The sequence below is a fragment of the Castor canadensis genome, chromosome 18 (genome assembly GCF_047511655.1).
Source record: "Castor canadensis chromosome 18, mCasCan1.hap1v2, whole genome shotgun sequence".
NCBI classification, from domain to species: domain Eukaryota; kingdom Metazoa; phylum Chordata; class Mammalia; order Rodentia; family Castoridae; genus Castor; species Castor canadensis.
Window position 1 is genome coordinate 38,701,742 of NC_133403.1, and position 21,246 is coordinate 38,722,987.

The following is a 21,246-nucleotide window of genomic DNA, read 5'->3' on the forward strand; positions in this document are numbered from 1 at the left end:
TCGCAGTGACACTTGGGGGCCTACTGTGTGCTGGGGACACAAAGGGAACCTCGGGATGCCGCGTCCCACGGTCTGTCGTGTTCCGGGCGCTTTACACGTTGCATACACAGTCTCCGCCCCGAAGGCACTGGCGGTCCAGTTTCCAGGTTGCATCAGGTGGGGGCAATCGAGGTCCTGCTAGGAGGCTGAGGACGCGGAAGGCCAGTCGCGGGGGAAGAGCGCTTCCCTTTCGCCCTCCACGCCAGGCCGGCCCCGGAGGCGAAGACCCACACGCCCTCTCCGAAGGGCAGGCCCGCCTTGGGGAGGGCGGATCCGGGCAGGGCGGCCCTCGTCCGACCCCAGCGAACGCGGCCCAGCGCTGCGCCCGCTCCTCACGTGTCCCTCCCGGGACGCCTCACGTTCTGCTTCCGCCCGACCCTTCCGACTTCCGGTAAAGAGTCCCCGTCCCCTCAACTCCGTGCCAGCCCGGCATCGCCGCCTGGCGCTTCGGCGTGCCCGACCCCGATGCGCTCCGCGGCTGCAGCTCCTCGGGGCCCCGCGGCGGCCACCGGGCCTGGCCGCCTCGCTACAGCGGGATGGCCCGGGCGGTGCTCGCTCCCGCGGACGGCGCGGCGCGGCGGGCGGGGCGGCGCGGACGCGTATCCCTCCGCCGCCCCTCCCCCGTGCGGCCCCGGCCCCCCTCCCCGAGGGCAGCGCTCGCCTCCCTCCGCTTCAGACTGTTTTGGTAGCAACGGCAACGGCGGCGGCACGTCCCGGCCCGGCTCTCGGCAGCTCTTCGGTCTCGGCGGGCCTCCTCGCCCCTTCGTCGTTCTCCTTCTGCCCCTCGCCCCCCCGGCCGCACCACCCCTCGCCTCCCCGCTGGGCGCCCGCGCGTCCCCGCCGCGTTCCGGCGTCTCCTTGGCGCGCCCGGCTCCCGGCTTTCCCCGCCCGGCGTGCGAGCCGGTGTATGGGCCGCTCACCATGTCGCTGAAGCCTCAGCAACAGCAGCAGCAGCAGCAGCAACAGCAGCCCGCGGCCACCAATGCCCGCAAGCCCGGCGGTGGCGTCGGCCTTCTCACGTCGCCCTCCGTCGCGCCGTCACCGTCCTCGGTCTCGTCGCCCTCGGTCCCGGCTTCCACCTCCTCTTCCTCGGCGGCCGCGGCGGGCACTGGCGGCGGGCGGCCAGGCCTGGGCAGGTGGGTGTCGGCGCCGCAGCCCCCTCCGCTCCGGGCCCGGCCGATCCGGGGCCTCGCGTCCCCTCCCCCGCGGCCCACACCGCCGACCCGCCCCGTGACCCGCCGGCCTGAGGGGGGGTGGGCTGGGGTCTCGCGGTGGCGGTGGGGGCCCCGCTCGGGTCTGCAGCGTGGGACTGGGGTGGGGGCGTAGCGACATTCCTCTGCGATTGTCAGGCGGTGTCCAGCCTCCTGCAATATCCCCTCCCCTCCCCCAAACGGTCAAGATGGAGGGACCGGGCAGCCTCCCCTCCCCTTTTGAGTGTTGGGAAAGGGGATCGCTGGTCTTTGCAAATGTCATCCCCCGTTCCACCTTCTTGAAGTCTCCCCTGCCCCAAATTGGAGGATGCTTGAGTAGGGTCTCCACCCCTAGCTGGAATATAAACGTAGGGAGGGGGTCTTTAGGGTTTGGGTCTGTGTCCTGAAACCTGCCTCTTCCCGGGTGCGGGAATGTCGTGAGAGGGGAAGTTAGGGCATCGTCGCCGGTGTCCGCTCACGGGGCAGCTACCGGGCTTCTCCGGATCGCTACCCGGTGTCCTCCACCATCCCCCCTCCCTGCCCTGGAGAAGATGGAAGGACTGGCGAGGTGGGTGGGCAGCAGCCACCCTCACCCTTCCCCCCTGTAGACCGAAGGTGGCGGCGGATGGGGGCTCCCGAACTCCGGAGTGGCCGCCCGCCCGCCCGCACCTGGCGGAGAGGCGGGAGCGCCTGTTCCCTCCTTCCCCGCAAGGCCCCCGGCGCGCGGGTGGTGGCCGATCCGCATTGCTGTGCGGAGGAGAAGGCGCCCTCGGAGCGCTGTGGGCGAGGACCGGACTCGGGAGATCGGGGAGTGGTGGTGGCGGTGGGGGGGCAGTTGCTGGTGGCAGGAGGGAGCCCGCACGCTGCGCATTTGTTCCCAGCCCCCGCCCCACTTTCTGAAATTTCTGGCGGCGAGGAATCGCAGCAGGGAACGGACGTGGTGGGTTTCCGAAGGTGAAAATGCGGGTGCTTGCCTGCGCCTTCGACCCTTCGCCCCTCCGCATAGCCCGGGATCGGGGTGGGAGCTGGAGGCCCGGTGTTGTCCCAGCTCCCTGGGTTTGATTCGGGAGGGCGTGTATGTGCGGGAAGGCCTGGTGGGGGTGGGGTGGTTGTCAGTTCGTGTTTCATGAACTAAGAAAATGCTTAGTGTTCAAACGGAGAAGCGAATGCCAAAAGACTCCATTCCATTGTGGCCGGTGCCCTTAAATCGGGGAGTGCCGCCAGCGCGTACCAAGGGCACGCAAGTCCAGTTCCCCGGTGCTCAGTCCATCCGTGCTGCACCCTCTGCCGAGCCTCCCTCAGGCTTGGGCCTGATCGCAGGGCCAGTGACCAGCGTCCTCCTTTCGTAGCCTGTGGTCTAGGGCTTCCCAAGGTGGCCAAGGAGAGTTTTCATGCACTGAATTTTCTTCTTAGCACGTTCTCAGCAGTCCATTTTCAAAGAATTTTCGTGTACAGCACCAGAAGTTAGCCATCGAGATGAATCAGAGCAGGCTTTTAAGGAATTCTGGGAGCAGTGGTTTTTTAACTTGTAACCCCTACGTTCCCAATTTCCTCTTGTGTGAAGCGAGTGCACTTGGGATACTCCGACTTCATGGTCCCCTTTCCGTGCACCTAGTGAGAAACGGAAACATGAAAGTAGTGCATAGAAAAAGATGCATCCTATGTTTTTCTTCTGAGTTATCAGGAAGAAATCTGGCAAATGTATTTTAAGTTTAAATAATTAAAAATGAAAAATTAACGTTTTATGTTGCATTGGTTTGAAGTTAGATTACAAGAATATACCCTGGCACAGGTTGAGTGATGAATGATACTTAGGATGTTTTAGTACCACTGATTATTTTTCCTGTTACTTGACGCTTGGCAAAAATTATTCGGTGCTTTAAATTCTTTTACTCGAGGCATAAATTGTGCCTCTTTTTCTTTTTGATAAGCGAATCTTTGTCTAATGTATTGGATTCATAAAATGTGAAATTTTCTGTACAGATCTTCAGTTAATGTATTTTGAATTACCTTGAATTTTTAGTCATTTACTGGGTTCTTTGTAAATCAGTTACACTTCTGGTATCTTCTCACTTTGTGTATCAGTAATTAAAATAAGGTTCTGGGAGCAAGGATGAGGAAAGAAAATTTTGGTTTGACGTTTTTGAGATAGCAAAATACTTTTGAAAGTTTAGAAATTCATGTTTGCTTTAAGTAACCGTTCTATATCTGATTACATTTGACTTGTCAGATACAGATTTTTTACTTTCAAAGTGGTTTATTAATCATATACACTTAAAGGTGGCTGTCTTAACTTTAGGAAATAACAATGTAATTACATTCTTAAAATTTTTCATTTTTATTTTTGGTGGTACTGGGTTTAAACTCAGGACTTCATACTTGCAAAGCAGGTTCTTTGCCTCTTGAGCCACACCTGCAGTCTGTTTTGCTCTGGTTATTTTGGAGACTCAGTCTCTCAAGAACTGTTTGCCAGGGTGGTCTCAAAGTGTGATCCTCCCTATCTCAGCCTCCCAAGTAGCTAGTATTATAGGTGTTGAGTCACCTGTGCTGGGCACATTCTTAAAATTTGAACATAACTTTTTTTTGTGGTACTGGGGGTTGGACTCAGGATCTCTGTGTTCTACCACTTGAGCCACCCCCTCAGGTTTTTTTGCTTTAGTTGTTTTTGAGATTGGGTCTCCTTTATGTCCCAGCCTTCCTGGACCACTATCCTCCTATTTATGCCTCCTTGTGACTGGGATGACAGGTACACACTCAGCTTTTATTGGTTGAGATGGGGGTCCTTTGAACTTTTTGGCCATGGTGACCTCATTCCTAGATCCTCCCATTTTCTGTCTTCCAAGTAGCTAGGATTACAAGCTTGAGCCAAACTCGTGCCCTGCCTTCTTTTGTGTGTGTAGGGGAGGGGGGGATGAGGGTCTCTCTATAGAGCCCAGGCTGGCCTCAAACTCCTAATCCTCCTGCATCTGCCTCCCGAGTGTTGGGACTACAGGCATGCACACCTAGCTCTAAATCTAATTCTTACACTCTTTCCTTAGTTTTGTGGTCAGCATTTTTCCTCTACCTTTTGGTAATTTTTTAAAGATTTCTACTCAACCATAAGTTACCTATTGCAAAGTTTCTACTTAATTATTGCGGGAATTGGGGTTTCTACTTTTTAGCCTTTGTCGGCATGGATGTAATGAGCATCTGTACACTTACAGCTGTTTTGGGGGAGGCGAGACTGGAGTTTGAATTCAGTTCTGGCTTGCAGTTCTGGCTTGCAAAGCAAGTGCCGTACACTTGAGCCACACCTCCAGTCCATTTTTCTGTGGTTATTTTGGAAATGGGGGGGGTCTTGAAAACTCTTTGCCTGGGCTGGCCTCCAGCCTGTATCCTTCCAATCTCAGCCTCCAAAGTAGCTAGGATTACAGGTGTGAACCACTGGCATCTGGCTGAAAAATTGCATTTTCTATGCAGCACATATGTAATTAAGTGCTTCTGTTAGTTACCCGATTATTTATACTTGAGTTTGAATGGAGTGCTGTGAGGACTTAATGAGGCAGTGTATGTGAAGACCTGTAATAGATACTGCTGCTGTGGATCCATGCTGTATCTGTCCTGCTGATTCTGTACTGACTACTGTCAAATTCCTGGGAGAACTGTTCTAAAGCTTTTTGGCTTTTTTTTGTTTGTTTGTTAACACCCCATCTAGAAGTTTATTAGCTGCCAGTCTTACGACCAAATTGTTTCTGGTAACTTGTGCGTAGTTTTGCAGCACTATTGGGGTTCATCCGTATCTCTTCCCTGTCCACATTCCTTTCTCTCTTTTTTTTCTTCCCTCCCCCCCCCCACCCCCCACCCCGGCTTTTTTTCCTCTTTCTCTAAGCCAGCCCAAGCTGGCTTCTTAATTCATAATCCTCCTGACTCAGCCTCTGAAGTGCTGAGATTACAGGCATGCACCACCATGCTCTGTCTTGGAGTTTGAGTTCTGATGTGAGGAGGCAGGCAATAAACAAGACATAAAATTAGCAACATGTGTATAATATTAGATGAGACTGGGATTAGAGGAAAGAAGATTAAGGGGGTGGGGCAGTAGATTGTACCTTAAATGGATTAGAGGAGACTTCATTTTAAGAGGTAGAAACTGAACCAAGATCTGGAGGAAGCTTAGGTATTTTACCATTTGCTTTTGCACTGTAGATTAAGGTTTAAACTGACTTATTGTTTGTCAGGTCATTCTTTCATGAGGGGTTCGATACCCATTTAGTTATTCCAATGTAATTAGACCAAAAGACTTAACTGGCCTTTAGGTGTTTACAGGTAAAGCGCTCCCTTGTTTATTTTTATCTGATTATTTGTATTTTCATTCCAAGTGCCTGGAGAAAGTACACTTTAATATGGGGCAAAACCCCAAAACGCTTATCTGTGTTTGCCAAAGTAAAAAGTAACCCTGTAGTTTCTCTGAGATTTTACATTTTAAAACATAGTGAAAGTGATGTGGGGATCAGTCATGGTTCCTATTTTGGTTGAATCTAAACTTGTATTTTCAGTGTTTTGCTAATTAGGAAGTTACAGTTTTACACGGGGGACATTAACTCATATCATAGCTATTTAATAGCCATATGTTTCCACTTAAAGAAGGATCTGATTTTTTTTTTTTTTTTTTTGTCCTAAGTAGCTGCAGCTGTGTTAGAACTTTCACCATAGCCCTGTGTGTTGTTCCCTTGAAAGGAATTTTAAGGTTTCAGAAGGTCTTTCCCTAGAATTATAATTTTTCTATTTTGGCTACGTAGTAATAGTATTTTGATATTGTATAAATAGTTGAGTGTGAAGAAAACTATTTTTGTATCTATTTTAAACGATAGTGACAGCTTTAATGGAGGTGCAAATAGGTTTTATTAGCGGGCCTACCTGCTGCTATGTCTATTTAATTGGAACTACTTGGGTTTATTTGGAGCATATCTGGGTCACCTGTGACTATTACCATACGGTTTCAAGAGGTTGCTGTAGTTGTCTGTTGAGCATGAGTGCCACTAAAATAAAAAGTACCCTGATTTTTTTTCTTAAGGTGTTTTTGCCTCCTTAGCTAGAATATTTCAAAAGTTAGGGATGTTTTTCTTAGAAAACTTGTTTGTCAGTGAATAGGAAGCTGGTATCACTTATGATTAGAACTAGGTTAAGCTGTATCTTACTGTGTTGTTGATAGGGTCTAACTGTGTAGCCTAGGCTGGCCTCAAAACACAGTCCTCCTCTGAGCTTCCTGACTGCTGGGATTACAAGGTGATACCACATGTGGCTTATTTCTTTTTTTTTGCTCTGTTTGTTTTGGATTTGGGGTCTTGTGAACTACTTTTCTGGGCTGTCCTTGAACTGAGATTCTCCTCAGGTGCTCTACCATATGAGCCACGTGTGTGTGTGTGTGTGTGTGTGTGTGTGTGTGTGTGTGTGTGTGTGTGTTGGTTATTTTCAAGGTAGGGTCTCTGAACAATTTTCCAGTGCTGGCTTTGAACTGAGATCTTAATACTGTTTTTCATTAAGGTGTCTGCCTAACAAAACAGATTTGCAATTTTGTAGGCAGTTGGGCCATAAACTACATTCCTGTTTAAAGAGATTTTATCACTTTATGAGAATACTGTAGATACCTAGATCTAGCTGTATGGGAGTATAGACATGTGGAATGTGGTCCCTGATCTTAAACTGGGGCAGGGTAGTAGAGATAAGAACTATAGTTAAGCAGGTGTCCACAGCACCTTCCTTCCTTCCTTCCTTCCTCCCTCCCTCCCTCCCTCCCTCCCTCCTTCCTCCCTCCCTCCCTCCCTCCCTCCTTCCTCCCTCCCTTCTTCCTCCCTTCTTTCCTTCCTTTCTCCCTTCCTTCCTTCCTTTCCTCTCTCTCCTCTTTCTTTCTTTTCTTTTTGTTTTTAAATGGTAATAGATTCCTGAAATTAATAAATAGAGAAAAGTCTTTGAATAAGTACTGCTTTGTTTATAGTTGGAAGTTCTCATAATTTGAAGCAAGAAATTCTATAAGAATATTTTTCTACAAAGTGTTCTTTGTAGAAAAAAAGGTAACTGATGCAAAAAAACTTTAAAAACTAAACTATCCCCTAATATATTTTTTTCTCACGAGGTTGCTAGGACCTTGGTGTACAAGATGTCAGAATCTTTGTGAACATTTATACATACATGTTGAACAAAAGGAGATATGGCACATACAGTTTTGAATTCAATAGTATATATCATCTTTTAAAACACTTAGGTATTTTTCCTAAAATGATAGAATCTTTGAGCACGAAGAGATAACAGAAAATGTCATGGCATAGAGCGGAAAACAACCTGAACTTGGAGCGATTAGGGGACTTGTCCAAAGCAACCTTTATAGAACTCAAACACAGACCCTACGTAATGAAAATGAGGGGCTAGGGACCAGTGGTGTAGAGGCCTGGCCTAAAGAATCAAAATTTACCCTTGGAGTGTAAAGAGTACAGTCCTGGACTGTTCTTGCCCTTCACGGTGTCTTATAGTCTTGAGTTTGACTCAAGGTCTGTTGCCTTTTCTTTGTTCTTAATACATAATTCTGTACACATATAGCTTGAAATCTACTAAAATGCCAAGATTTTTGGTTTTATTATTTTTTAAAAAATAGTTTTGTGTAGTTATACATCTGGGTTGTTTATGAAAACTTGCCACAACTGTTTAAAACTTAGGCTTTTATTGGCAAATAATTACTATTTGCATTTGCATTCATGAGAAAATGTAAAATTCTCTTTTTAAAGATTCTTATGTAGATTGCTTATAATTTAAGCCTTGAAGTTGGGCTAAGTGGCTATAAAATAACAATTTCATGCCATAATTGGTAGCAGACTGCACTTAGGGAATTGAATAAAATGTTACTGTGTAAGTCTTTCAGCTTGTGGTGTGAGGTTGGTAAGTGAGTGTGACTTATTTTTACTAAGTGTATCGGGAGTTCAGCATGATGTCCTCTGTGGCACTGCCACTTCGCATAGTGCTTTTAGAAATTTATTTACAAAGTTCTTAGGGATTTTTGTGCATAGTTAAGATTATTCTTGATTGTAGCTTTATTTTAAGGCTGTTTTTGAACAAGTGGTGCATTTTTCTTTTGGGGCTGATAGGTATGTATGGTGGACTTAGCTGGAGATCAGGAATTGCAGACGGAAAGGCTCTGTGCAGAATACAGAAACGGGAGCTCCTTGGGCTGCTTTCAGACCTCATTTGCTTTTACCTTACAAGTGATTCCACTTAGGTGTTTTTATTTTATTTTTTTAAGTGGCTTACAGGTTGCCAGCAAATAGAACGGTAAAACTTTTCGAGGCAAACATATTGCCACCAGTGAGAACTAATAGTATGATAAAAGGTGTAGAGACTGGAGAGTTACAGAAATCGGACACGAGCTCAAAAAGCTTCCTGGGCTTTTAACTGTTCGTAGTGCCTTGGGCCCTAGTATGACCATTTTATGGCACAACGGAGTTAGCTAATTAATGTGCTCGTAATGGTGACTCATAAGACAAGGCTAAATGACTTTTCATATCTCTCAAGAAGTATTTTTCAGAGTGCAGGGCATGACCCCTTAGTAGATTGTGAAATCACTTTAGTGGGTCATGACAAAGCATTTTTAGAAAAAGGAAAAAAGAGTAGGAAATACTAGAACGTATTGCACTCTCAAGGGTAAGGGTTATTTCAAGAAACTGTTGGTGGAGTTAATATAGATACTGCGTTGCAATGTGAAATGTAATTTTTCTTTGATGTATTCAAAAGAGCCTACTGCTGTATAGGCACTAAAATGGAGTAAAAGGATCGAGGAAATTTTGAGGTTCCGTGTAGGTTAGGGTTGTCAGAGCCCAGTCAAATTTGAATCTAGGGGCTGGTGGTAGTTGAGTGGTAGACTACTTGGGCTAGCACGTGTGAAGTCCTGAGTTCATTCCTTTTACTGCTTCCCCCACCCCCAAAAAGTGACAAACTCTGACTAACTTTCTAGTATAATGTGTCTAAAATTGTGTGGGACAAAATTACTCATTTATCTGAAATTGAGATTTGACCTGGCAACCCTGGTGTAAGCTAGAGTCTTGGTTCACCCCAAGGTAGGGAACATTGAAGCTCTCTGGGGCAGGAGCTTGGCTTGCTTCACCATTTCCTGGAGCTGTGCTTGGTTCTCAGGCTGAGTGAGTGGGCATAGTTGCTCCCTGGCTTAGTTTCTGTGTCATATAAAAGAATCCCTTCCTTAAAAAGCGAGGTACAGAATTCTCTTTACATTCCATTCTTAGTGTATAGTAGGCTTTCAATTGAGAATTGCACAGATCTGAAGTTGGAAGGGCTCTGGTGATTGTGTGCGTGTGGTCTGTATTTTAAATGTTTATTAAAATACTGTTACTACTTCTTAAGACATGAGCAAAGATTACCCCTTCAAAAACTTGGGACCTGTGTACAGAACTTTATAGAACAGAGGCAACACTCCAGTTGAAGCTGATCGCTGATCAGAGAAGGGAGTTCTCTGAAAGGAAGGGAAAAGGAAGGAAGAATTACCGCTTTCACCTGGGCATTGTCCTGTGGTGGTTTCTGGTGGCTTTTTTTAGTACTCAGTCTATTTGCAGGTAAAGAAACTAAGGCCAAGGGGGTTTGCCAGAGTGTCACTGGCTACATAGCTGGCATTAGCATGAGGTCCTTTTCTTTCTTCTTCTTTTTTTGGCTTTTTTCCCTCCTTCTTATGCTGGGGATTAGATCCAGGGCCTCACATGTACTGAGTGTGCACTCCACCACTGAACTACACCCTGGCCTCACCTTTCCCCCAATACGTAGACTTTTTAGCGAGCTTCCTGATTGTTCTGTTCGTGTCCAGACACTTCTGTTCCAAGTTATCCTGCATATTCAGCAGCCAGAAGGACCTCCCCCAAACACCTTGCATTGGGTCCCCTTTCTGTTGAGTAACTTCAAGTGGCTTTATTTCTGGCTGAATCAGATGCAGACTATTGAGCTTGACAGTCATGTCCCTTCACTGAGCGCCCGCGACTCTTCAACGGGAGTCGAAGAGTCGGAGTCGGAGTCGACATCGCAGTCTTGTCTCTGAGGGCTTGCCCCTGAGGGTCTTACTGGAGGAGAGCTGTTCCATCCCTGCCCTGGAGCTTTTGGAAGCTGTGGCTTGTTGGTATTCATTGCACGTGCTTTCTTTAACATGGAAGCTTCACGGATTGACGGATAATCATTGTGCAGGGTCTATGCTGACGTTCTCTGTACTGTTCCAGTTTTTCTAGTGTCTGCTGCTGACATGAGCACTGCACAGGGCTTTGTGCTGGAGTGCAGAGCCCTCTGCTCACAGACTTCCAGCTTAGGGTGAACTCTCGAGAAAGGAGCAGTTACACCCAGAGAGCATGGCTTTTTGCTGTTCGTGGTCACATTCACGGCCAGCCATTGCCATCATTTTTCAAATGTGTGTTTGCAACACTGGAACTTAAGTTTGTTGCTAATGCTGCCTTTCAGTGCAGCAGTAGTGAGTACTGACAGTATCAGAAGCATTGAATTATGGTAGAAATGACAGATTTAAAAACAACTAAGTAGTAGGAAAATGATGGCTTGGGACAAGACAACTTAGTCTGAAAAACAGGGAGCAAAAGTGTCATGTTTACTTAGTTGGTAACCAGTGAAAGATAAAGAGAATTGATGGATAAAATGGAAAAGCTTGGGCTGGGATGTAGCTCAGTGGTAGAGCACTTGCCTAACATGCATGGGATCATGGGTTCCATCCCAACACCAAAAAAAAAAAAAACTTAGAAGTTTTCCACAAAAAGTATTAATTTGGGAGTTAAAAATGCTACTGTGGCCAGACGTGATGGTGCATGTCTGCAATCCCATTACTGGGAAGGTGAAGGCAGGAGGACAAGAATTTGAGGACAACCTGGGTTACGTAGCAAGAAACTGTTCTGAAACAATAACAGAAAACCAGCCTATTAAACCAAACCTACAGAAACAAACGGAAAAAAAAAAAAAATGCTCCTGAGGAAACCTGTCAAGCCCTCCACACAGTGTTGCAGGGCCAGGGTCCACTGAATGCAGGGTCTAAAGGCATCTCTAAACACTTACTATTATTGGTATTTATTATTATTAATAATATTGATTACTGTTATTATTTTGGTGGTACCTGGGTTTGAACTCAGGCTCCGGTGTTTGCTAGGCAGGTGCCCTTCCACTTGAGCTACTACACCTGTCCTTTTTTGTGTTGGTTGTTTTTGAGGTAGAATCTCATACTATTTCCTGCAGTCTTCCTTGTCTTTGCCTCCTGAGTATCTGGGATTACAGGATTGAGGCACTTGAAGATTATTAAGAGAAGATTACCTTTTGGGGAGAAATGTCCAAGAGAACGTTCATTTGTTGGTTCTGTAAACTTTAAAACCGTCCCTTTTTTTTGCGGTACTGGGGCTTGAACTCAGGGCCTTCACCTTGAGCTTTTTCAAGATATTTGCTCAGGCTGGCTTCAAACTGCTATCCTCCTGATTTCTGCCTCCTGAGTAGCTAGAATTACAGGCGTGAGCCACCAGCACCCGGCTGTCTGTTTTGATCTTTGGAAAAAATCGATATGCAGATGAGACTTCTCTCATTGCTTACTGCACTGTTATTTAGCTCAAATTGCTAGAGACATTGTTGTAGATTGTTATATTTTAAGTGTATTGAGGTATAATTTACGTAAGATATTTACCTTAACTACAGTTCTTGAGTTTAGATGGATATACACAGTCGTGTAGCTGCCACCAGTCAGGGTGTTGGGCCTCCTGCCACTGCAGGCACTTTCCTCAGCACTGGTGGTCACTGATGTGTTTCCTGTTTTTATGCCATGGTCTTTTCTAGAATGTCATGGAGTCATACAGCACACAGCCCCTCATGCCTGGCTTCTCTCATATGCCAGGGTGCTTATAGATCCAGCAGGGTGCTTATAGATTCATTATAACTGTGTGTAGCACTAGTTTCTTCTTTTCTCTGTCTCTGTGGGTTTTTTTTTTGGTGGCACTGGGGTTTGAACTCAGGGACTCAGGTTTGCTAGGCAGGCACTCTACCGCTTGAGCCTTTCTGCCAGCCCTTTTTTATGTTGGGTTTTTTCAAGATGGGGTCTCTAGAACTGTTTGCTTGGTCTGGCTTTGAACCACGATCCTGCTGGTCTCTGCCTTCTGAGTAGCTAGGATTACAGGTGTGAGTCACTGGCAATTTTTAAATTTAATTTAATTTTTTTGGTGGTACTGGGGTTTGAACTTGGGACCTCATGCTTGCAAGGGAAGCACTCTACTAGTTGAGCCACTGAGCTAGCGGGGCTGCATATGTTTTAACTCAATCTTAAAGGTCAGGAAATAAATAACTCCTATTTATGTAAAGCCTCCCCTCCCCCGATATGTAAAACTCCCAGCATTTCTAGCCAATTTTCCTGGAGGGAAAAAAAGCTCAGATTTTTATGATGTAAGAACCATTTATGAAGAACTTTCTGTTCAGTAATAACAGTTACCCTTTATTGTGTGCCTGTTAGGATCCAGGAATTGTGCCCATTGTATCATGTATATATCCGTTCATCCTCGCAAGTGCCAAGCCTGTCAGGTTGGTGGTGCATAGCCATTTTATAGATGAGAAAGTGGTGGTTCAGAGAAACTGCCCCCCAAGCTCAAAGAGCTAGGAAGTGATGGAGCTGGGGTTCGAACTGTGAAAGACTTCAGGGTTTTTGCTTCTAGTGTAAATCTGTGTAAAACTGGTAAAAATTCAGTGAAGAAAATCAACCAGTCCTCATTGCTAGCTATGGCTTCAGCTGAACTTGCTGCAGTCCTGATAGTTCTCAACTTGTCGGTGAGCTTGCATTTCAAAGCAAGTGCACTTCAAAGTTGTTTTGAAATTTGCATTTCAAAGTTTGTTTCAATGCTTAGTTTCTTTTTAATGTTAAAATCTGGAAAGTGTTCTAAATGGTGGTTAGGGATCTCTACTCGGCCGTTTAGCAGATAGTCCTTGTGAGTATACCAGAGGATGCGTTAAGACGATGTGTTAAGGTGTTTGTGGTTGGAGCTAAGACCCAAACACCAGTTAGGATGTTTGTATAGGAGAACTGTGGAATAAAACCCACCTCTCCACTCTTCCCCTGGCTTAGACGTTTGGGAGGCTGCACAAGCTGGCGAGGATAAGACCTCAGCAGCATATTCTCCAGAGGGAGGATACTGGGATTTTGGAAGTAATTCCTGTTCCCCATGGCTTTAGGGAAATTCCTGGTCATGTGGAAGTTACTTGTATGGGTCAAACAATGCCAAGAAAGCACGTATCTATTCTTAGTTACTGTAGTGCATTAATTTTGCCCACTAGGTTAGCCTACCCTACCTTTTGGTACTAGACTTCAACTCTGTTCTTTTTTTCTTTTTGGCCCCATTAGGGTTTGAACTCATGCGACACGCTTGCTAGGCAGGCGCTCTTCCGTTTGAGCCACTCTACCAGCCCCTCAACTCTATTTTTGTTGGGCCACTACTCTCTTCAAAAAATAACCCTGTTCTAAAGCCAGAGGGGCTCTGCCTTCAAAGCTTTCCATGGTCTATCTCGGGGAAAACTTTTTTTGTAAAGGGCCAGATAGTAAATATTTCAGGCTTTGCAGGCCACGTATAGTCACTTTCTACATGTTGTTCTTCTTTTGTATTAAAAAAAAAAAAAATCCCAAGCATGGTGCCAGTGGCTCATGCAGTAGTCCTAGCTACTTGGGAGGCCGAAGTTAGGAGGAACAAGGTTTGAGGCCAGCCTGGGCGTATGGGTCTCAAGACTCCATCTTAACCAGTAGTTGGGTGTGGTGGAGCATGTTGTCATTCCAGCTATGGTGGAAAGCCTGAAGTAGCAGGTCTCGACCCACCTAGGCAACGAGCAAGAGCCTATCTCCAAAAGAACCAGAGCAGAAAGGGCTTGGGGTGTGGCTCAAGTGGCAGAGTGCTTGCCTAGCAAGCAAGAGGCCCTGAGTTCAAATCCCAGAACTACAAAAAAAAAATCTTAATATTTAAGGGTGGAGGTGTAGTTCAGTGCTTGTCTAGCATACACTAGGCCCTAGGTTCCATCTGCAGCATCAGAAACAAAAAGAAAGCATTTTGAGCCCTGAGCCTTGTATAGGGCACAGCTCACGGGCATTTGCTGAGCCCCGATAGTACCCCACTTTACTCTTTGGTTACTTGGTCCATTAACTTCAGAAGCTTGAAATCCATTTAGTTGAAGACGGTCTTCGCCTTACCTCCCGGGGAGGTCTTCTCCAGTTTAGTCTACCTGCTCCCCCATCACTGTTCTGCCTTTCTAGATCCTCATTCTCATCCTTTAAGATCTGCCCAAAGCTGCTTCTCGCTTACTTTTACTAATCCTGTTTAAAAAAAAAAAAAAGAGCTTACCTTGTCCTGGACAAGTTTGCTTTCTTAATTAAGGACATGTTTCATGGTTTTCCATACTAGCTTGCTACACATTACAAGAACAAAAGATTAACATTTTCCCTCTGACTGCTTCACACAGAATGGCTCGAGTTACCTTTTCTTTTTTTCTGGTGAGACTTCTTCTGTTTGGCATCCATTTTCCCTTCATCACATGGACATTGAGAACTGGAAGCTCGCTTGGAGATCATCCTGACATGTCATCTTGACTTCACCCAGGATCAGGAGCTTTGCTGTCTTGTCCACAGTCACCTTTCTTGTTGTATAGGACAAGTTATTTCATGTGGGCTTGAATTTCTTCCTCAAGTGATGATTCGGATTAAATGGATTTTACGTGTTATGCTTAAATCAGTGCCTGGTGTGCAGCACACATGTTCAGTAACCTTTTGTCTTTTTTTTTTTTTTTTTTAAAAGACAGGATATTGCTGTGTAGCCCAGGGTGATCTTGAACTCTCCATCCCTTAGCCTCTTGGGTGCTGGAATTGCAGGTTTACAGGGGTTTGCCACTTCACTTGGCTCAATTTATAGGTGTTCTTACTAATATGTTTGGTAATCAGTAAAAACCACACAAGCAAAGTCAAGGCTGAGACATTGTGGTGGTGGGCTTTGTGTGCTACAGTGGAAAATGACTGCATGCAGCCTAGCTTTTTTTGAGACAAGGTCTTGCTGTGTAGCTCAAGCTGGCCTCAAACTCCTGTCTTAGCCTTCCGAGTGCTGGAATAACAGAAGTGTGATACCACACCTGGTCATTCTAGCATTTTGTTGAACTTGTATATTGTTCATTAGTCCAATAAAAAGTTGAAACTCAGACTGGGACTGTGACAAAGATGAATAAAACTATCTTTGCTTCTAAGTTATTTCTTATACTAGGGAAGGCAGGTATGCAGATAGTGTGAACTGGTAGCATGAAGGAGGGAGGGAGTGACTGCCTTGGGTGGGCAGTGAAGGGAAAAAGCTTCAAAACTGTGAGGTTTGAGCTGTATCTTGAAGAATAACAAGCTGTTTTTCGGCTAGGCCATGGAAGAGAAGAGACTTTCCAGACAGGGAACAAACAGTTTTGAAAAGTATACAAAACTTTAGTTCATGATTTGTTTGAAGAATTGGAGAAGGACTTGCTGAAAGTAGACAGACAGATCTGAAAAACTCGTAGTTAAAAAATGATGTAGGGTTGAAGACGTGGCTCAAGTGGTAGACAAGTGCCAAGTGCAAGGCCCTGAGTTCAAACGCCGTAACCTCCAAAAGAAAAGAAAAGAAAAGGAAGCAAGCTTGAAACAGACACTGGTGTGATTTTTAAAATGAAAATATTGACACACATAAAACTGCAGCAGTATGATGAGCCTGTGTATCTCCATGGGCAGGCTTATTTCATCTATAACCCCTTTCATCACCAGTTGCAATCATTTGAAGGGCATTAAAAAAGGCCCCCTGGATGGATAAGCCACCTGCCAGTGGATAAACCAGCCACCAATGGGCAAAGCACTGGTTGAGACTTGAGTTCACTGTCAGGAGGCATTCCTGTCTGGAGAAAGCTCAAGGAGGGGAACCAGAATGACACTGTACATCATGGTGGCTGCTTAACAAATGCCACCTTCAATTTAAAATCAAGTTAATTAAAATGTAAACATTGCAATTCCTCCATCAGGCCAGCTACATCTCAGTTGCTCACTGCCATGTGTACCATATTGGGTGGCACAATACAGGACATTTTCATCGCTCCTGAAATTTCTGTCTGGATAGCATTATACTGGCCCCCCCAGATCCTTTTCTACCTGTGTGTGGAGTTTTATCTCTTCCTTTAAATAAACCTTCATATGGAGAGTTAAGTTGGAGAGTTTTCATCATATTACAATACACTTAGATGAAAATAATCATTAACAGTGTTAAACGCTTAATAGGTGTGCCAGATGCTGAAGCCAGACTTGTCCATGTGAAATTCTTAACGTTCACATCTATGTGAGGAGATACTGGCTTTTTTGAGAAGGTACTATTTTTCCCCCATTTTGTAGGTGTTGAAATTGAAGCTAGCTCAGCCCATGAGGTTAAAGTCACAGAGCTTGGAAGTGGTTGGGCCAGAACCCAAGTGAAGTGAAGTTAGTGCTTATGTGGATGGTCGTTGTTCTGAAACAGTGATTCTACGTGATTGTGTGACTATATTAATCCTGTGTGAATTTAGATGTGCCAGCCCACCTTGATTTTTTAATAAAATAAAACTTTATTCTAAATCTGGATTGTTATGGCCTGCTTCCTACTGCCACCTTGTTTGACTCATTGGTAAGAAATAGTGAATTAGCGTTAGTTACAGAATTTCTCTTTCTAACAGTGATGATAATAATAAAGCCCTGAAATGGGAGGAGCAAAAAGAGTTAATAGGAAGACCTGGGAGTAGATTGCTAGCTTTTAGCTAATTGTCCTTTTTCTTGACACCTGTAGTTTTTCCATAGAGAAACTGAATAAGTAGTCAGCACTTGGTGTAAACACATAGAGTGTGCTATAGACTTACTCAGCAATTCAGGACATGCTCTGCCCTCTGCATCTACAGGGCTAGATCTGCTGATTCAGCCACCTGCACATCAAAAATACTTGAAGTCAGGCATGCAAAGTCCCAGCTACTCAGGAGCTTAAGGTAGGAAGATCACTTGAACTTATGAGCTTGAGATAATCCTGAGTATCATAGTGGACCCCAGTCTTTAAAAAAAAAAAAATTGCTTCTATATTAAGTGGATACAGACTTTTTTCTTGTAATCGTTCCCTAAGCAATACATTATAACTACTCTGTACACAGCATTTACAGGGGATTGCTAGTGTAATTGAGAGATGCCTTAAGTATGCGGGAGGGTATGTGCGGGTTTGACACTCGTCAGTGCCGTTGTACAAGGACTCGAGCACTGTACCTCGGCTGTGGGATTCGGGAACAAACCCCTGTGGATCATGAGGCGTGTGCCAGGCTTGTTTCTTAAGTCCTAGGCTCACAGTGGTGAACAGCACCCACTGAGGCGTCTGCTCTCATGAAATTTATGTTCAGGTGTTGATGGGTGGGCAGACAGAAACTATGTGGACACATCATAAACGTGACAGTTTGAGATACTAAGCAGTAGATGTTAAGTATTAAAACAGAGCGGTAGAATAGTGGATGGGGAGCTACTTTGACAGAGTGGTAATGTTTGACAGAGCAAGTAATTTTTAAGTTGAAACCTAGAAGGAGCCAGCCTTGTGACTATCTGGAGTGAAGACCTTTCTTTCACCACTTCTGGGATGGGTTGGAAGTGTGTGGTATTCTTCGTGTACTAAAAGAAATTAAGGTCTAGATAACTTGCGATTCTAGAATCCTGGATCAGTGAAATTGTGAGTGTTACCCAGGCTTGTTGAAGTGGTGTGTACTAGTGGATGACACGTAGAGCTACAGTGTTGAAAGATGGTGGTGAGTGAGCGGGATGGGGAAATGAAGGAAGCGTTGGACATCACATTGTGTGGCGGCAGTGCCAATAGAAGCTGTGCTTCCCCCACATGTCATAAGGTCTGTGATTATCAGGATGCCTGCCTTTGGATTGCTCCTGTGTATTTACACTTGTTAATTTCGGTACTTTCTGTCCTAGTCATAAACTCTGAGGTGTAAGCTGCCTCAGGGCAAGGCTGTGTTCACCTTGCTTGTTCAGTAAATATTTCCACAAGGTGCCATTTCTGAGTGTATTCTCCATGTGGTGCTATCTTACATCTTAAATGAAGTAAACTGAAGAACAGTAATCTCTGTGTTTTATTTTTATATTTCATTTTCTTGGTGGTGCTTAGGTTTAAACTCAGGGCTTTGCACTTGTTAGTCACGCTCTACTGCTTGAGCCATGCTTCCATTTTAAAGTGTATAAGAAGCTTTGACCAAATGAATACATGTACGTATATATATATATATATATATATATGTATGTATATAGTCTTTTGCTTTTTATTTGATCTTCACAATATCCTCTAATCTCTTTGTTATTATCTTATTTGATTATCACAATGGCCTTTCCTGTTGTTTCTGTTTAATAGATAAGCAAACTGGGAGCATGGTGGCTCAGTAAACTTCTTGTGGCCTTAGTAAGTGGCTGAAGCAGGGTTTGAACCAGAGTTATCTGAAGTGGTGGAGTAGTCCATTGATTTCAAGCACTGCACTCTGCTGTTCTACTGCTCTGGGTTTTCCGTCTGAGATCTCCTCTATAATTTAGCCACAGGACCCCCATATTTAATTTTCTTAAGAGTTTTGTAGTTTTTAGCTGTAGTATTTTAGGTCTTTAATCTGTTTTGAGATTTGTTGTTGTTTGTCTTGAGGCAGGGTCTCCTTAGCCCAGACTGGCCAGGAACTTGCCATACTCCTTCTTCACTTCCGGAGTGCTAGGATGGCAGGCATGTATCATCATGCCCGGCTGAATTAATATTTATACATGGTAGGATGTTGGGGTCCAACTTTATTTCTTTTGTGTGTGGTTATCCAGTTGTCCCAGCACAGTTTTCGAGAAGACTTTTCCTGTCCCCATTGAATTGTCCAAGCATTCATGCCAAGCACTGTTTGACTGTAAGTGACAGAGTTTATTTCTAGACTGTCAGTTCTGTTTCATTGATCTGTATATTGATTTAATGCCAGTATTGTACTGTCCTGATAACTATAACCTCCCACATTATTTTGAAGCCATTTCTGATTGCAGGTCATTTTTTCTGTAAATATTTCAATACATATCTCTAAGAGAATGAAAGGTTTAAAAATATATACCATTGGTATAGGTAAAAATGTTAATTCCTTGGTATTTAGTATCTAGTCAGTTCAGATTTTTTCCCACTTAAAAATTTAAAGAGGGACCAGGGTCATGGCTAAAGTGGTAGAGCATCTGCCTAGCAAGCACTAGGCCCTGAGTGGTATAATTTAGAATACATATAATGCTTTTTTTTTTTAAATAGAGCCTCACTATGTAGCCAGGCTGCCTCAAACTCACAACTCTACTGCCTCAGCTTTCTGAGAGCTAGGATTATAGGTATGCACCTCCATGTTCTTCTGTTTTATGGGTTTTGACAAATGTATCTATATGTACACACACACACGTGTCACCAGTACCACAATTCAGATTCCACCCATAAAGTTTCTGGCGCTTTTGTAGTAAATTTCCTGTCTTCAACACCTGGAAATCCTTGACTTGTCTATGGATTTACCTTGAATGTCACGTAAATGGAGTCATGCACTCTTCAGTGTTTTGTGTCTGGCTTCTTTCACAGTGCTTTCAGAATTTATCAGTGTTGTGTGTAGCCTATTTCAGTAACTCGTAGTTTGATTAATGAGTCATTTTTTATAGTTAAGTTGTATCACCCTAGTTCATAGATTCATTCACAGGTGATGGACATTTGGGTTATTTCCGGTGTGGCGCTATTTTGAGTGTTCTGGCTTGGATATGAAACTTGCCCCGCAGGCTCATGTATTGGGGCTTGGTTGTCAGCTGATAGGCTTTTGGGACGTGGTTGCATCCTCAGGACCTTGACCTAATCCATGGCTCTCAATGCCTGATGGAGTCATACTATGATGAGATTTTTGGGATGTGAAAAGTAGAGGTGGGGCCTCCTTGGAGGTCGTAGGTCACTGGGGACTGGCCCTGGAAAGATGTATCTGTCCCTTCACTTTCCTGCTTCCGGTCTGTGTAGGGCGAACACTTCTGCTCTACCATTCTCTCACTTCCATGATAGTCTGCCTAGCCTCAGGTTCACAGTAATGGAGACAGCTGACCAGGGACTGAAACCTTGAGCCAAAATAAGTCCTTCCCTTAAGTTGTTTGCTCTCAGGTATTTATCACAGAGACAAAAAGTCTAACACAATGGACAAGCTGCCTCTGCAAGGTCACATTCATTGCTCTTAGATAACTAGAAGTGGAATTGCTGTTCTTTGTAATTGTGCCTAACTTTATGAGAAGCTGTCAGACTTTTTCCAAAATGAATGTATCATTTTGCATTCCAATCAGCAGTGTGTTTCAGGTTGCACAGCATCCTCACTAGCATTTATGACTGTCAGTCTTTTAATTTTATCTAATAAATCTTGGGTTAAGTGACAGTTTAAGTCTTTTGCCCATTTATTGGGCTATTTATCTTATTAATAAATTGAGTTCTTTAAGCCAGTGGTCCGTACCTGTAATCCTGAGTAGCCTGTAATCCTAGCTACTCAGGAGACAGAGATCAGGAGGCTAAGGGCTCAAAGCCAGCCCAGGCAAATAGTTCATGAGACCCTATCTTGAAAAAACCCATCACAAAAAAGGATGTGGCTTAAGTGGTAAGAGCCCCTGCTTAGCAAGTATGAGGCCCCGAGTTCAAACCTCGGTACTGCTTAAAAAAAAAAAAAAAAGTTCTTTGTATATTCTACAAAATAAGTCCGTGTCCGATGTATGTTTTGCAGATGTTTCCTTCTGTGGATTGACTTTTCATTTTCGTACTTTCCTCTTTCTTACTGTTCTAAACAGCGTGTTGCTATGTAGCCCAGACCTCTTGATCCCGCTGCCTGCCTTAGCCTCCCAGTGGGGATTACTGGCATGTTTCTCCATGCCAGCTTCCTGCAGTTTCTTTAGAAGAACAGACAATTTGAGAATTTGATGAAGTTGAATTTATTT

General features: G+C 44.6%; 1 protein-coding gene across 10 annotated transcripts in view; it reads left to right on the top strand.

The window, feature by feature from the left end:
• The first annotated feature begins 671 nt into the window (after nucleotides 1-671).
• Atxn2 (ataxin 2) overlaps nucleotides 672-21,246 on the top strand; it is a 94,397-nt gene continuing 73,822 nt past the window's right edge. For 6 of the 10 annotated variants that reach the window (XM_020177935.2, XM_020177933.2, XM_074061180.1 and 3 more), the window contains exon 1: nucleotides 842-1,175. In XM_020177935.2, the coding sequence (XP_020033524.2) occupies nucleotides 961-1,175 (215 nt within the window). In that variant the 5' untranslated portion in view covers nucleotides 842-960. Of the gene's footprint in view, nucleotides 1,176-21,246 lie in introns of all 10 variants that reach the window. The other 4 variants (XM_020177931.2, XM_020177932.2, XM_074061179.1 and 1 more) reach the window with 3 other exon arrangements.